The sequence below is a fragment of the Ascaphus truei genome, unplaced genomic scaffold (genome assembly GCF_040206685.1).
Source record: "Ascaphus truei isolate aAscTru1 unplaced genomic scaffold, aAscTru1.hap1 HAP1_SCAFFOLD_2222, whole genome shotgun sequence".
NCBI classification, from domain to species: domain Eukaryota; kingdom Metazoa; phylum Chordata; class Amphibia; order Anura; family Ascaphidae; genus Ascaphus; species Ascaphus truei.
In genome coordinates, this window is record NW_027455137.1 from 24,167 (window position 1) to 42,372 (window position 18,206).

The 18,206-nt window shown below is 48.6% G+C and overlaps 1 protein-coding gene across 4 annotated transcripts in view; it reads left to right on the forward strand.

Annotated features, from left to right (window-relative positions):
• Nucleotides 1–17,196, forward strand: part of LOC142477624 (BICD family-like cargo adapter 2) — a 33,055-nt gene extending 15,859 nt beyond the window's left edge. The window contains exons 3-6 of one of the 4 annotated variants that reach the window (XM_075582322.1): nt 2,758–2,865; nt 3,043–3,189; nt 3,544–3,720; nt 16,754–17,196. In XM_075582322.1, the coding sequence (XP_075438437.1) occupies nt 2,758–2,865; nt 3,043–3,189; nt 3,544–3,720; nt 16,754–16,960 (639 nt within the window). In that variant the 3' untranslated portion in view covers nt 16,961–17,196. Of the gene's footprint in view, nt 1–2,757; nt 2,866–3,042; nt 3,190–3,277; nt 3,390–3,410; nt 3,504–3,543; nt 3,721–16,753 lie in introns of those variants that run through there. The other 3 variants (XM_075582323.1, XM_075582324.1, XM_075582325.1) reach the window with 3 other exon arrangements.
• The last annotated feature ends 1,010 nt before the right edge of the window (nt 17,197–18,206 follow it).

The window sequence follows — 18,206 nt, forward strand, 5'->3', positions numbered from 1 at the left end:
CTCCCAACCCCCAGTGGTATGACAGCTGCCAGACCTGCGGTCTGATCCTGTCTCTGACACTAGTCTAATATGTCCCCCCTGACTGTCTAATTGTGTGACACTGATCACTAATCAATAACTGTGTGTATGTGTGACACTGATCACTAATCAATAAGTGTGTATGTGTGACACTGATCACTAATCAATAACTGTGTGTATGTGTGACACTGATCACTAATCAATAACTGTGTGTATGTGTGACACTGATCACTAATCAATAAGTGTGTATGTGTGACACTGATAACTAATCAATAAGTGTGTATGTGTGACACTGATCACTAGTCAATAAGTGTGTATGTGTGACACTGATCACTAATCAATAAGTGTGTATGTGTGACACTGCTCACTAATCAATAACTGTATGTATGTGTGACACTGATCACTAATCAATAAGTGTGTATGTGTGACACTGATCACTAATCAATAACTGTATGTATGTGTGACACTGATCACTAATCAATAAGTGTGTATGTGTGACACTGATCACTAATCAATAAGTGTGTATGTGTGACACTGATAACTAATCAATAAGTGTGTATGTGTGACACTGATCACTAATCAATAACAGTGTGTATGTGTGACACTGATAACTAATCAATAAGTATGTATGTGTGACACTGATCACTAATCAATAACTGTATGTATGTGTGACACTGATCACTAATCAATAAGTGTGTATGTGTGACACTGCTCACTAGTCAATAAGTGTGTATGTGTGACACTGATCACTAATCAATAACAGTGTGTGTGTGTGTGTGTGTGTGTGACACTGATCACTAATCAATAAGTGTGTATGTGTGACACTGATCACTAATCAATAACTGTATGTATGTGTGACACTGATCACTAATCAATAAGTGTGTATGTGTGACACTGATAACTAATCAATAAGTGTGTATGTGTGACACTCATCACTAGTCAATAAGTGTGTATGTGTGACACTGATCACTAATCAATAAGTGTGTATGTGTGACACTGATAACTAATCAATAAGTGTGTATGTGTGACACTGATCACTAATCAATAACAGTGTGTATGTGTGACACTGATAACTAATCAATAAGTATGTATGTGTGACACTGATCACTAATCAATAACTGTATGTATGTGTGACACTGATCACTAATCAATAAGTGTGTATGTGTGACACTGCTCACTAGTCAATAAGTGTGTATGTGTGACACTGATCACTAATCAATAACAGTGTGTGTGTGTGTGTGACACTGATCACTAATCAATAAGTGTGTATGTGTGACACTGATCACTAATCAATAACTGTATGTATGTGTGACACTGATCACTAATCAATAAGTGTGTATGTGTGACACTGATAACTAATCAATAAGTGTGTATGTGTGACACTCATCACTAGTCAATAAGTGTGTATGTGTGACACTGATCACTAATCAATAAGTGTGTATGTGTGACACTGATCACTAATCAATAACAGTGTGTATGTGTGACACTGATAACTTATCATTAACAGTGTGTGTGTGTGACATTGATAACTTATTGATTAGTGCATGTGACACTGATAACTTACCAATAACAGTGTGGGTGACACTAATCACTTATCAATAACAATGTGTGACACTGATAACGTATCAATAAGTGTGTGTGACACTGATAACTTATCAATAACTGTGTATGTGTGACACTGATAACGTATCAATAAGTGTGTGTGACACTGATAACTTATCAATTATTTTATGTGACACTGATCACTTATCAATAAGTGTGTATGTGTGACACAGATCACTAATCAATAACTGTGTGTATGTGTGACACTGATCACTAATCAATAAGTGTGTATGTGTGACACTGATAACTAATCAATAAGTGTGTATGTGTGACACTGATCACTAATCAATAAGTGTGTATGTGTGACACTGATAACTAATCAATAAGTGTGTATGTGTGACACTGATCACTAATCAATAACAGTATGTATGTGTGACACTGATCACTAATAAATAACTGTATGTATGTGTGACACTGATCACTAATCAATAAGTGTGTATGTGTGACACTGCTCACTAGTCAATAAGTGTGTATGTGTGACACTGATCACTAATCAATAACAGTGTGTGTGTGTGTGTGTGTGACACTGATCACTAATCAATAAGTGTGTATGTGTGACACTGATCACTAATCAATAACTGTATGTATGTGTGACACTGATCACTAATCAATAAGTGTGTATGTGTGACACTGATAACTTATCAATTATTTTATGTGACACTGATAACTTATCAATAACTGTGTATGTGTGACACTGATAACTTATCAATAAGTGTGGGTGACACTGATAACTTATCAATTATTTTATGTGACACTGTTAACGTATCAATAACAGTATTACACCGATAACTTTTTTCACTCTCTCCCTTGCTGTCTCACTCACCCACTCTCCCGCTGTCTCTCACACTCACTCTCACACTCGCTCTCCCTTGCTGTCTCTCTCACACTCGCTCTCTCTTGTTGTCTCTAACACGCACTCTCTCTTGCTGTCTCTCACACTCACTCTCTGTCTTGCTGTCTCTCTCACACTCGCTCTCTCCCTTGCTGTCTCTCACACTCGCTCTCCCCCTTGCTGTCTCTCACACTCGCTCTCTCCCTTGCTGTCTCTCACACTCGCTCTCTCTTGCTGTCTCTCACACTCGCTCTCCCACTTGCTCTCTCTCACACTCTCACTCTCTCTTGCTGTCTCTTTCCCAGGCCTCTCTGTTGGAGCAGTCTCTGACGGCGGAGCTGCAGTCTCTTAGGGAAGACAGTCGTGAGTTGAGCCTGAGCCGCGGTCACTTCACGTCCTGCCTGCAGAGTGAGGTACAGAGAGCGCAGAGCGCGGGGGACTGTCTATCTCCCTCTGTCTCTCTCTCTCTTCCCATCTCTCTTTCTTGGCTGTCTCTCTTTTCCCATCTTTCTCTTTTCTTGACTGTCTCACTCTCTTTGCCGTCTGTCTCTCTGTGAGACCGCTCCTTTTTGCACCCCCCCCCCCCCCAGAACGCTCTACTGCTGGAGAGGAAGAGAGATCTGGAATTCCAGGTTAGACAGCTGCGAGAGGAGAGCGAGACCGCACAGAACATTGTGTACACACTGAAAGAGAGCGTCCTGCAGCTAGAGAGACACAACAGTGAGATTGACACAAAGGTAAGAGGCAGACACCTACAGAGAGTCAGAGAAGACTGTGAGACTGCACATGTGAGACAGCGAGACAGCCCCTGCGTGTGTCTCTCAGCTGCAGCAGGTGGAGTCGGAGGCTCAGGAGCTGAGAGACAGCCAGCGGAGACTGTGAGACTGCACATTCGAGACAGTGAGACTGGCATGCGAGACAGTGAGACAGCGAGACAGCCCCTGCGTGTGTCTCTCAGCTGCAGCAGGTGGAGTCGGAAGCTCAGGAGCTGAGAGACAGCCAGCGGAGACTGTGAGACTGCACATTCGAGACAGTGAGACTGGCATGCGAGACAGTGAGACAGCGAGACAGCCCCTGCGTGTGTCTCTCAGCTGCAGCAGGTGGAGTCGGAAGCTCAGGAGCTGAGAGACAGCCAGCGGAGACTGCATAGCCAGGTGAGAGAGCTACAGGAGGAGCTGCACATGAGAGACAGCCGCTACTCCATGCGAGACGGTCGTGAGTCCCTGCTCTCCGAGATCCAGCAGAGCGCCTGCTGCCAGGAGCAAGAGGTGAGGAGCAGTCTCACTGTGCAGCGCTCTCGCACGCTCTGCAGCGCTCTCGCACGCTCTGCAGCGCTCTTTAGACATACAGGGGCTCATTCACTAAACTTCGGCTTAATGTGCGTTAAATGCCCTTAAAGCGCCATGTTTAGGTCCCTATTCACTAAGCAGCGATAACAGGGCAGTCTCGCGCTCCAACGCGCTCTAACAGCTTATTATCCACCTCTAACACTCTGCCAGAAACCGCGGTAACCTGACGGGACTTTATCCCAGAAACCGCGGTAACCTGACGGGACTTTAACCCAGAAACCGCGGTAACCTGACGGGACTTTAACCCAGAAACCGCGGTAACCTGACGGGACTTTAACCCAGAAACCGCGGTAACCTGACGGGACTTTATCCCAGAAACTGCGGTAACCTGACGGGACTTTAACCCAGAAACCGCGGTAACCTGACGGGACTTTAACCCAGAAACCGCGGTAACCTGACGGGACTTTAGCCCAGAAACCGCGGTAACCTGACGGGACTTTAACCCAGAAACCGCGGTAACCTGACGGGACTTTAACCCAGAAACCGCGGTAACCTGACGGGACTTTATCCCAGAAACCGCGGTAACCTGACGGGACTTTAACCCAGAAACCGCGGTAACCTGACGGGACTTTAACCCAGAAACCGCGGTAACCTGACGGGACTTTAACCCAGAAACCACGGTAACCTGACGGGACTTTAACCCAGAAACCGCGGTAACCTGACGGGACTTTAACCCTTTGCCGCGTTCGGTCGCCAGCTGAAGATATCGCCAGATGCACCAAAGCATTTGATTTTTACTGCACAGGAATGATACCGGTGGCCGGCGGGGATCCCCTGGAGACTCGCAGGGACCCCCGGAGACCTGCGGGCCCCCCAAAGATCCAGAGGTCCCCGCCGGCCTCCAGGATCAATCCTGTGCAATAAAAATAACATTGCAGCCAGTTTCGTTACCTTGGCGGCTAACCGCTACGGTAATGAAAGGGTTAAATGGCGGGCACTGCATAGTTGTTGGTACAGGGGGTGGGTGAAGCTTGTAGTTGCCCCAGGGTGGGTGTTTAGGCCTTGTGGGAGGGTGGCATTAGAGGTTAACCCATTCATTACCTTAGCAGTCAAACCCGCTAAAGGTAATGAAAGGGTTAACCGCTCACCCTACCCTCCCACGAGGCCTAAACACCCACCGGGGGCAACTACCACCTTCACCCACCCCCTGTACCAACAACAGGAATGGGTAAAAGTGCTAGTAACCAAATATGGCTAATAGCGCTTTCCCCATTCAAAAAATAACATTACAGCGCAATACATAAGTACACCCCCCTGCCCCCCAAACCCCAATACATAAATACACACCCCCTGCCCCCGAACCCCAATACATAAATACACCCCCCTGCCCCCGAACCCCAATACATAAATACACCCCCCTGCCCCCGAACCCCAATACATAAATACACCCCCCCTGCCCCCCGAACCCCAATACATAAATACACCCCCCCTGCCCCCCGAACCCCAATACATAAATACACCCCCCCTGCCCCCCGAACCCCAATACATAAATACACCCCCCCTGCCCCCGAAACCCAATACATAAATACACCCCCTGCCCCCGAACCCCAATACATAAATACACTCCCCCTACCCCCCGAACCCCAATACATAAATACACCCCCCCTGCCCCCCGAACCCCAATACATAAATACACTCCCCCTGCCCCCCGAACCCCAATACATAAATACACCCCCCTGCCCCCCGAACCCAATACATAAATACACCCCCCCTGCCCCCCGAACCCCAATACATAAATACACCTCCCTGCCCCCCGAACCCCAATACATAAATACACCCCCCTACCCCCCGAACCACAATACATAAATACACCCCCCCTACCCCCAATACATAAATACACCCCCTACCCCCCGAACCCCAATACATAAATACACCCCCCCTACCCCCCAAACCCCAATACATAAATACACCCCCCTGCCCCCCGAACCCCAATACATAAATACACCACCCCTACCCCCCGAACCCCAATACATAAATACACCCCCCCTACCCCCAATACATAAATACACCCCCCTACCCCCCGAACCCCAATACATAAATACACCCCCCCTACCCCCCAAACCCCAATACATAAATACACCCCCCCTACCCCAATACATAAATACACCCCCCCCTGCCCCCGGAACCCCAATACAATACAATACAACCCCAATACCGCAGTTTCCATCAGCTGCTGATCGCTGGGATTTATAGCGCGATAACGCTTAGAAATAACACGTCGCTCGGCGCTGCGAGCTTTTACTGAATCCCGCTTTCACGCACGTTTTATAGCGCGATAACGCTTAGAAATAACAAGTCGCTCGGCGCTGCGAGCTTTTACTGAATCCCGCTTTCACGCACGTTTTATAGCGCGATAACGCTTAGAAATAACAAGTCGCTCGGAGCTGCGAGCTTTTACCGAATCCCGCTTTCACGCACGTTTTATAGCGCGATAACGCTTAGAAATAACACGTCGCTCGGAGCTGCGAGCTTTTACCGAATCCCGCTTTCACGCACGTTTTATAGCGCGATAACGCTTAGAAATAACAAGTCGCTCGGCGCTGCGAGCTTTTACCGAATCCCGCTTTCACGCACGTTTTATAGCGCGATAACGCTTAGAAATAACACGTCGCTCGGAGCTGCGAGCTTTTACCGAATCCCGCTTTCACGCACGTTTTATAGCGCGATAACGCTTAGAAATAACAAGTCGCTCGGCGCTGCGAGCTTTTACCGAATCCCGCTTTCACGCACGTTTTATAGCGCGATAACGCTTAGAAATAACACGTCGCTCGGAGCTGCGAGCTTTTACCGAATCCCGCTTTCACGCACGTTTTATAGCGCGATAACGCTTAGAAATAACAAGTCGCTCGGCGCTGCGAGCTTTTACCGAATCCCGCTTTCACGCACGTTTTATAGCGCGATAACGCTTAGAAATAACACGTCGCTCGGAGCTGCGAGCTTTTACTGAATCCCGCTTTCACGCACGTTTTATAGCGCGATAACGCTTAGAAATAACACGTCGCTCGGAGCTGCGAGCTTTTACCGAATCCCGCTTTCACGCACGTTTTATAGCGCGATAACGCTTAGAAATAACACGTCGCTCGGAGCTGCGAGCTTTTACCGAATCCCGCTTTCACGCACGTTTTATAGCGCGATAACGCTTAGAAATAACACGTCGCTCGGAGCTGCGAGCTTTTACTGAATCCCGCTTTCACGCACGTTTTATAGCGCGATAACGCTTAGAAATAACACGTCGCTCGGAGCTGCGAGCTTTTACCGAATCCCGCTTTCACGCACGTTTTATAGCGCGATAACGCTTAGAAATAACAAGTCGCTCGGAGCTGCGAGCTTTTACCGAATCCCGCTTTCACGCACGTTTTATAGCGCGATAACGCTTAGAAATAACACGTCGCTCGGAGCTGCGAGCTTTTACCGAATCCCGCTTTCACGCACGTTTTATAGCGCGATAACGCTTAGAAATAACACGTCGCTCGGAGCTGCGAGCTTTTACCGAATCCCGCTTTCACGCACGTTTTATAGCGCGATAACGCTTAGAAATAACACGTCGCTCGGAGCTGCGAGCTTTTACCGAATCCCGCTTTCACGCACGTTTTATAGCGAGATAACGCTTAGAAATAACACGTCGCTCGGCGCTGCGAGCTTTTACCGAATCCCGCTTTCACGCACGTTTTATAGCGCGATAACGCTTAGAAATAACACGTCGCTCGGAGCTGCGAGCTTTTACCGAATCCCGCTTTCACGCACGTTTTATAGCGCGATAACGCTTAGAAATAACACGTCGCTCGGAGCTGCGAGCTTTTACCGAATCCCGCTTTCACGCACGTTTTATAGCGCGATAACGCTTAGAAATAACACGTCGCTCGGAGCTGCGAGCTTTTACCGAATCCCGCTTTCACGCACGTTTTATAGCGAGATAACGCTTAGAAATAACACGTCGCTCGGAGCTGCGAGCTTTTACCGAATCCCGCTTTCACGCACGTTTTATAGCGCGATAACGCTTAGAAATAACACGTCGCTCGGAGCTGCGAGCTTTTACCGAATCCCGCTTTCACGCACGTTTTATAGCGCGATAACGCTTAGAAATAACAAGTCGCTCGGCGCTGCGAGCTTTTACCGAATCCCGCTTTCACGCACGTTTTATACCGCGATAACGCTTAGAAATAACACGTCGCTCGGAGCTGCGAGCTTTTACTGAATCCCGCTTTCACGCACGTTTTATAGCGCGATAACGCTTAGAAATAACACGTCGCTCGGAGCTGCGAGCTTTTACCGAATCCCGCTTTCACGCACGTTTTATAGCGCGATAACGCTTAGAAATAACACGTCGCTCGGAGCTGCGAGCTTTTACCGAATCCCGCTTTCACGCACGTTTTATAGCGCGATAACGCTTAGAAATAACAAGTCGCTCGGCGCTGCGAGCTTTTACCGAATCCCGCTTTCACGCACGTTTTATAGCGCGATAACGCTTAGAAATAACACGTCGCTCGGCGCTGCGAGCTTTTACCGAATCCCGCTTTCACGCACGTTTTATAGCGCGATAACGCTTAGAAATAACAAGTCGCTCGGAGCTGCGAGCTTTTACCGAATCCCGCTTTCACGCATGTTTTATAGCGCGATAACGCTTAGAAATAACAAGTCGCTCGGCGCTGCGGGCTTTTACCGAATCCCGCTTTCACGCACGTTTTATAGCGAGATAACGCTTAGAAATAACAAGTCGCTCGGCGCTGCGAGCTTTTACTGAATCCCGCTTTCACGCACGTTTTATAGCGCGATAACGCTTAGAAATAACAAGTCGCTCGGCGCTGCGAGCTTTTACCGACTCCCGCTTTCACGCACGTTTTATAGCGCGATAACGCTTAGAAATAACAAGTCGCTCGGAGCTGCGAGCTTTTACCGACTCCCGCTTTCACGCACGTTTTATAGCGCGATAACCCTTAGAAATAACACGTCGCTCGGAGCTGCGAGCTTTTACCGAATCCCGCTTTCACGCACGTTTTATAGCGCGATAACGCTTAGAAATAACACGTCGCTCGGAGCTGCGAGCTTTTACCGAAACCCGCTTTGCCGCACGTTTTATAGCGCGATAACGCTTAGAAATAACACGTCGCTCAGAGCTGCGAGCTTTTACCGAATCCCGCTTTCACGCACGTTTTATAGCGCGATAACGCTTAGAAATAACACGTCGCTCGGAGCTGCGAGCTTTTACCGAATCCCGCTTTCACGCACGTTTTATAGCGCGATAACGCTTAGAAATAACACGTCGCTCGGCGCTGCGAGCTTTTACCGAATCCCGCTTTCACGCACGTTTTATAGCGCGATAACGCTTAGAAATAACACGTCGCTCGGAGCTGCGAGCTTTTACCGAATCCCGCTTTCACGCACGTTTTATAGCGCGATAACGCTTAGAAATAACACGTCGCTCGGAGCTGCGAGCTTTTACTGAATCCCGCTTTCACGCACGTTTTATAGCGCGATAACGCTTAGAAATAACAAGTCGCTCGGAGCTGCGAGCTTTTACCGAATCCCGCTTTCACACACGTTTTATAGCGCGATAACGCTTAGAAATAACACGTCGCTCGGCGCTGCGAGCTTTTGCCGAATCCCGCTTTCACGCACGTTTTATAGCGAGATAACGCTTAGAAATAACAAGTCGCTCGGCGCTGCGAGCTTTTACCGAATCGCGCTTTCACGCACGTTTTATAGCGCGATAACGCTTAGAAATAACACGTCGCTCGGAGCTGCGAGCTTTTACCGAATCGCGCTTTCACGCACGTTTTATAGCGCGATAACGCTTAGAAATAACAAGTCGCTCGGCGCTGCGAGCTTTTACCGAATCCCGCTTTCACGCACGTTTTATAGCGCGATAACGCTTAGAAATAACACGTCGCTCGGAGCTGCGAGCTTTTACCGAATCCCGCTTTCACGCACGTTTTATAGCGCGATAACGCTTAGAAATAACATGTCGCTCGGAGCTGCGAGCTTTTACCGAATCCCGCTTTCACGCACGTTTTATAGCGCGATAACGCTTAGAAATAACAAGTCGCTCGGAGCTGCGAGCTTTTACCGAATCCCGCTTTCACGCACGTTTTATACCGCGATAACGCTTAGAAATAACACGTCGCTTGGAGCTGCGAGCTTTTACCGAATCCCGCTTTCACGCACGTTTTATAGCGCGATAACGCTTAGAAATAACACGTCGCTCGGAGCTGCGAGCTTTTACCGAATCCCGCTTTCACGCACGTTTTATAGCGCGATAACGCTTAGAAATAACACGTCGCTCGGAGCTGCGAGCTTTTACCGAATCCCGCTTTCACGCACGTTTTATAGCGAGATAACGCTTAGAAATAACAAGTCGCTCGGCGCTGCGAGCTTTTACCGAATCCCGCTTTCACGCACGTTTTATAGCGCGATAACGCTTAGAAATAACACGTCGCTCGGAGCTGCGAGCTTTTACCGAATCCCGCTTTCACGCACGTTTTATAGCGCGATAACGCTTAGAAATAACAAGTCGCTCGGAGCTGCGAGCTTTTACCGAATCCCGCTTTCACGCACGTTTTATAGCGCGATAACGCTTAGAAATAACACGTCGCTCGGAGCTGCGAGCTTTTACCGAATCCCGCTTTCACGCACGTTTTATAGCGCGATAACGCTTAGAAATAACACGTCGCTCGGAGCTGCGAGCTTTTACCGAATCCCACTTTCACGCACGTTTTATAGCGCGATAACGCTTAGAAATAACACGTCGCTCGGAGCTGCGAGCTTTTACCGAATCCCGCTTTCACGCACGTTTTATAGCGCGATAACGCTTAGAAATAACACGTCGCTCGGAGCTGCGAGCTTTTACCGAATCCCGCTTTCACGCACGTTTTATAGCGAGATAACGCTTAGAAATAACACGTCGCTCGGCGCTGCGAGCTTTTACCGAATCCCGCTTTCACGCACGTTTTATACCGCGATAACGCTTAGAAATAACACGTCGCTCGGAGCTGCGAGCTTTTACCGAATCCCGCTTTCACGCACGTTTTATAGCGCGATAACTCTTAGAAATAACACGTCGCTCGGAGCTGCGAGCTTTTACCGAATCCCGCTTTCACGCACGTTTTATAGCGAGATAACGCTTAGAAATAACACGTCGCTCGGAGCTGCGAGCTTTTACCGAATCCCGCTTTCACGCACGTTTTATAGCGAGATAACGCTTAGAAATAACACGTCGCTCGGCGCTGCGAGCTTTTACCGAATCCCGCTTTCACGCACGTTTTATACCGCGATAACGCTTAGAAATAACACGTCGCTCGGAGCTGCGAGCTTTTACCGAATCCCGCTTTCACGCACGTTTTATAGCGAGATAACGCTTAGAAATAACACGTCGCTCGGAGCTGCGAGCTTTTACCGAATCCCTATTTCACGCACGTTTTATAGCGCGATAACGCTTAGAAATAACAAGTCGCTCGGCGCTGCGAGCTTTTACCGAATCCCGCTTTCACGCACGTTTTATAGCGCGATAACGCTTAAAAATAACACGTGGCTCGGAGCTGCGAGCTTTTACCGAATCCCGCTTTCACGCTCGTTTTATAGCGAGATAACGCTTAGAAATAACAAGTCGCTCGGCGCTGCGAGCTTTTACCGAATCGCGCTTTCACGTACGTTTTATAGCGGATAACGCTTAGAAATAACACGTCTGTGACAGGGTGAAGTCAACCCCTATCAGTTATGCCTGGGAAACATATGTCTGAGTGCTTCATCCAGCACTCATAAGGGTTAACTCAGGTGGAAGCTAGCGAATCATGATGTAAGCTGACACCTGAGAGCCAGCAAGGTAGATAAGGATCTTGTTACCAGCAGTAGCTGCCTGTCTCAGATGAGAGCACGTGGATAGATGTGCTGCTAGCCAGAAGGATACAGCACACTACTTACTGCAGCCAAAGTAAGATTTTTTTCATTTGTTTGCATGACTGCTTAAAAAGACTCTTACGGTTTGGGTATGGTTTAGCTAGCCAGCCAGCCAGCCAGCCTGCTAGCTAGGACTGCTGTGTTAGTCAGTTTTCTCCCAACGTGGAGCAGGATTTATTTGCTTAAAGGGACAGTGTACCCGCATGTTATGTTGCTGTGGAGAAATAAAGCCACTGAACGTTTTCATTTATCCTGAAACTACACGTGTGGACTGTTCCCTGACCTCGGCTACAGGCCGTCCTGCCACACGTGATGTCAGAAGGGGGATACAACCGGAAAAACATGACAAGGCAGAGATCCTTGAACAGTTTGTGCTCGAGCAGTTCATACAGGTACTGCCGCCCTCCTCCCGCTCCTGGGTAAAAAGACACGCTGCATTTTCCCTGGATTCAGCGGTCCGCTTGGTGGAAAACTTCCTGGGCGACGACACCCAACAGGATAGCTGGGAACGGCCGGTGTAAACACCAGTTGCTTCCGGTGATACTAGAGGCAGGAGAGCAGACAATCGAGGGGTCTACAACCCGCCAGCTCGGGAGATCCAGTCAACCCGATCGGAAGACACTTTCCCATCTCGGAGGGTTCCTGGTACAAACTCCCGCAGAGACGCCCATCCTGGGTCCGAGGCCACTGGATCACTCAAGGGAGGCCGCCACCCACAGTATTCCCCGAGAACCTGGACTCCTGTCACCCACCCGGTGGAGAGGATAACCCCACCAACCAGAAGGGAGGATACCCTCCAACAGCGGAGAGGTCCAAATACCAAGCCCCGTCGAGAGCTTCCGCTGACGACCGAGTTTGCGGACTCAGGAGATGAGGAAATGGACTGTTCATATGGCAGAACCACTGCCACAGCTTGTCTCCGAGGGGACCACAATCCGTGGTTAGTCCCAGCATCTCTGGAGGGGAAAAAAGTAAACGCCATGCTGGACTCGGGCTCTGGAAAAACCCTGATCCTAGAGGGCCTAATTCTAAGCAACAGACTATCTTATGACTCTCCTTGGAATATCGAGTGTATCCATGGGGATACAAAGAGATACCCGACGGCGAACGTTCTACTGCGTATCCAGGATCAAGAGGCTAGCCTACTAGTGGGAGTTGCTCCTTGGCTACCTGCTCCTGTTCTACTTGGCCGAGACTGGCCCTACTTTGAAACATTGTTGGCCCCTACTCACTTCGGAGCCTACTTCTCTGGTACCGGAGAAGCCCGGAGACTTGTTCCCTTTTTCCCCAGAGATTTTTCCCCGTAGACACCATGTCCCAAAGACACATAAACAGAGATGTGCGGAAAAAGAGGACTGGTTAAGAAAGGCTGGGACTCTTGGTAACATTAGTCAGCCCAAAGGACTGCAGGTCATGGCCGGGGATGACCAGGGTGGGGAACAGATAGATACGGGAATTTTGCCAGACCAGGATCTTCCTGACTTCCGTCAGAGGCAGAGGGAGGACCCAGCTCTGGCTAGACAATATGAGAAGGTGGTACAGGTCAACAACGAGATAATAGATGAACAAGGTGTAAAAGTGTTTCCACATTTTGAACTGTTGAATGACATACTATATCGTGTGAATAAGGTTACACAAACAGGGGAGGTCATTCGACAGATGCTGGTCCCTAAAGGGTTGATTAAAACAGTGTTCACCCTAGCCCATACTCTCCCATGGGGTGGTCATTTGGGCAGAGATAAAACCACGGATCGCATCTCGTCCCGGTTTTACTGGCCAGGCATACATGGTGACATCATGAAACTATGTGAGACATGTCCTGAATGCCAGTTAACTAGCCAAAAAGGACAGAAGCCGGCTCCTTTGGTTCCTCTGCCCTTGGTAGCCGTCCCATTCGAGAGAATTGGGGTAGATCTGGTCGGACCTTTAGAACCCTCTGTGAAGGGACATAAATTTATACTCATTGTTGATTATGCCACCAGCTATCCTGAGGCCTTCCCTCTGAGATCAGCCACTGCTAAACAGGTTGCTCACAGGCTGTTAGAACTGTTTTCTAGGGTAGGACTTCCCCAAGTAATGTTAACTGACCAGGGAACAAATTTCATGGCAAAGTTAATGCAGGATGTCCTGAAGTTATTGGAGGTAAAATCCGTCCGGACCTTGGTCGACCATCTCAGACTGATGGATTGGTAGAGAGGTTTAACCGTACTTTAAAAACTATGCTTAGGAAGTTTGTGGACACTGAAAAGCGAGCTTGGGATGAACTTCTCCCTTTCCTGTTGTTTGCGGTATGAGAAGTTCCCCAATCATCCACAGGCTTCTCCCCGTTTGAGCTCCTATATGGACGCCAACCTCGGGGTATTCTCGACCTACTGAAGGAATCCTGGGAGGAGGAGCTTTCCCCCTCCAAGAATACCCTTCAGTATGTCATAGACCTTAGAAACCGCCTAGACATGATAGGTCGGTTTGCGAAGGAAAACCTCAAATCTGCTCAAGAACGTCAAGAGAGGCAGTACAACCAAAATGCTCGCTTGAGGGTCTTCCAACCTGGGGACCAAGTGATGCTACTACTACCGACATCAGAGAGTAAACTCCTTGCGAAGTGGCAGGGTCCTTTCCAAGTTCTCCGCCGCACCGGGGAGGTGAACTATGAGATCTCTCAACCAGGGTCCAGGAAGGGTAAACAAATCTACCACGTGAACCTCCTGAAACCTTGGAAAACGATGAGATCGCTGTTCATTCACCCTCGGGAAGGAGAGATGGATTTGGGTCCAAAGCTTCCAAAGGGTAGTACGTACAATGACCAGCAGGTTCCCATGGGAGAGCAGTTAACAACGGAACAAAGGTCAGACCTACTTGATGTATGTGACCAGTTCCCAGATGTTTTTTCTGAGCTGCCAGGGCAGACTGATTTAGTGTCCCATAGGATTGAGACAGAACCTGGCGTAAAAGTACGGTTCCGTCCCTATAGATTGCCAGAGGGCCGAAAAGACCTGGTAGAGAGGGAGATAATAGACATGTTGGAATTGGGCGTGATCGAGGAGTCCCACAGCGAATGGTGTAGCCCTATCGTGTTGGTCCCTAAACCAGATGGGAAGGTGAGGTTTTGCGTGGATCTGTGAAAGGTAAATGCTGTATCCAGATTTGATGCATTTCCAATGCCTAGGGTGGATGAATTGCTTGATTCGCTTGGTAAAGCAGAGTATATCTCCACCCTAGATCTCACGAAAGGATATTGGCAGATACCTCTAGCGGAAGAATCCAAATGCAAAACTGCCTTCGCCACCCCTCTCGGTTTATACCAATTCGTCACTATGCCATTTGGGTTACATGGGGCTCCAGCCACGTTCCAAAGGTTAATGGACAAGGTACTACGACACCATAGGGCATATGCCGCGGCCTACTTGGATGACATTGTCATCTATAGCAGACACTGGCAGTCTCATATAAAAAGGTTAAGGGCAGTCCTAACGTCCTTAAGAGAAGCAGGGCTCACTGCAAATCCAAAAAAATGTGCCCTGGGTAAATCCACTACAAAGTACTTGGGCTATGCCGTTGGGGGAGGGATAGTAAGGCCACTAGCTAGCAAGGTGGCCGCCATAAAGGAAGTCCCCACCCCACAGACAAAGACACAGGTCCGCTCCCTTTTGGGGTTAGCAGGGTATTACCGGTGGTTTATCCCCAATTTTTCGGAAATATCTGCACCCCTAACAGATCTGACAAAAAAAGAGTGCCCGACCCAAGTTAAATGGTCTTGGGAGTGCCAAGACGCCTTTGACATGCTAAAAAAGTGCCTGTCAGAGGGCCCCGCTCTTCGGAGCCCAGATTTTAAAGAGCCCTTCATCATCCAGACGGATGCCTCAGAGGTAGGACTGGGAGCAGTGCTGTCTCAGCAATTTGATGGTGTTGAGCACCCCATACTGTTCATCAGCCGGAAGCTGTTCCCAAGGGAAGTGAGGTATTCCGCTATTGAGAAGGAGTGCCTCGCTGTAAAATGGGCAATTGAGGCCTTGAGACATTATGTCGCTGGAGTACACTTCACCCTGGTCACTGACCATGCGCCCTTGAAGTGGTTAAACACCATGAAGGACACAAATCCAAGGTTGAACAGGTGGTATATTGCCCTCCAACCCTTCTCTTTTGATATTCAGCATAGACCTGGAAAGGACCATGGAAATGCTGATTTTTTGTCAAGGGAAGGAGTGGAGGGTCGGGCTTCAGCCGTGTGGGACACTAGCCACACACAAACAGGGGAGGTATGTGACAGGGTGAAGTCAACCCCTATCAGTTATGCCTGGGAAACATATGTCTGAGTGCTTCATCCAGCACTCATAAGGGTTAACTCAGGTGGAAGCTAGCTAATCATGATGTAAGCTGACACCTGAGAGCCAGCAAGGTAGATAAGGATCTTGTTACCAGCAGTAGCTGTCTGTCTGAGAGGAGAGCACATGGATAGATGTGCTGCTAGCCAGAAGGATACAGCACACTACTTACTGCAGCCAAAGTAAGATTTCTTTCATTTGTTTGCATGACTGCTTAAAAAGACTCTTACGGTTTGGGTATGGTTTAGCCAGCCAGCCTGCTAGCTAGGACTGCTGTGTTAGTCAGTTTTCTCCCAACGTGGAGCAGGATTTATTTGCTTAAAGGGACAGTGTACCCGCATGTTATGTTGCTGTGGAGAAATAAAGCCACTGAACGTTTTCATTTATCCTGAAACTACACGTGTGGACTGTTCCCTGACCTCGGCTACAGGCCGTCCTGCCACAACGTCGCTCGGAGATTTTACCGAATCGCGCTTTCACGCACGTTTTATAGCGCGATAACGCTTAGAAATAACAAGTCGCTCGGAGCCGCGAGCTTTTACCGAATCCCGCTTTCACGCATGTTTTATAGCGCGATAACGCTTAGAAATAACAAGTCGCTCGGAGCCGCGAGCTTTTACCGAATCCCGCTTTCACGCATGTTTTAAACCGCGATAGAACAACGCAAAGTCGCGCAGCAATGCACGGATTTTAGCACCGTTTAGTGAACACGCCGCCTGAGAGTGTCATGTTCCCCGCAGGCAGAGAGCGCTGCTCTGGGAGAGACTGCTCACACAGAGACATATCTGAGTCAGAGAGAGAGAGAGCTGCTCCGAGACACCCAGGAGGAAACAGTGAGACTGCAAGACCAGGTAACAGCAGTTACACAATCGCACACAGCTACACAATCACACAGCTACACAACTACACAATCATACACAGCTACACACAGCTACACAATCACATAGCTACACACAGCTACACAACTACACAATTACACAATCATACACAGCTATGCAATCACATACAGCTACAAAACTACACAATCACACACAGCTACACAACTACACAATCACACACAGCTACACAACTACACACTGCTACACAACTGCACAATCATACACAGCTATGAATCACATACAGCTACAAAACTACACAATCACACAAAGCTACACCGCTACATAATTGTACACAGCAACACAATCACACACAGCTACACGACTACACAATCATACACAGCTATACAATCACACAGCTACACAACTACACCGCTACACAATCGTACACAACTACACAATCACACAGCTACACAATCACACAGCTACACAATCACACACCGCTACACAACTACACAATCATACACAGCTATGCAATCAAATACAGCTACACAACTATACAATCACACACAGCTACAAAACAATAATCTTACAATTTAAGTGTAAGCACACATCAAAAGGAGCCTCGTGCACATTACAAACTTTTCTCTCTCTCTCTCTCCTCACACACACTCACTCTCTCCTCACACACTCACTCACTCTCTTCACACACTCACTCTCTTCTCAGACACACACTCACTCTCTCCTCACACACACTCACTCTCTCCTCACACACACTCACTCACTCTCTCCTCACACACACGCTCACTCTCTCCTCACACACGCTCACTCTCTCCTCACACACGCTCACTCTCTCCTCACACACGCTCACTGTCTCCTCACACACACGCTCACTCTCTCCTCACACACACGCTCACTCTCCTCACACACACGTTCACTCTCTCCTCACACACACACACTCACTCTCCTCACACACACTCACTCTCCTTACACACACACTCACTCTCCTTACACACACACTCACTTTCCTCACACACACACACTCACTCTCCTCACACACACACTCACTCTCTCCTCACACACACTCACTCACTCTCTCCTCTCGCACACTCACTCTCTCCTCTCACACACTCACTCTCTCCTCTCAGACACTCACTCTCTCCTCTCAGACACTCACTCTCTCCTCTCAGACACTCACTCTCTCCTCTCACACACTCACTCTCTCCTCTCACACACTCACACTCACTCTCCCCACACACACTCACTCACACTCACTCTCCCCACACACACTCACTCACACTCACTCTCCACACACACACACACTCTCCCCACACACACACACATTCACACTCACTCTCCCCAACACACACTCACACTC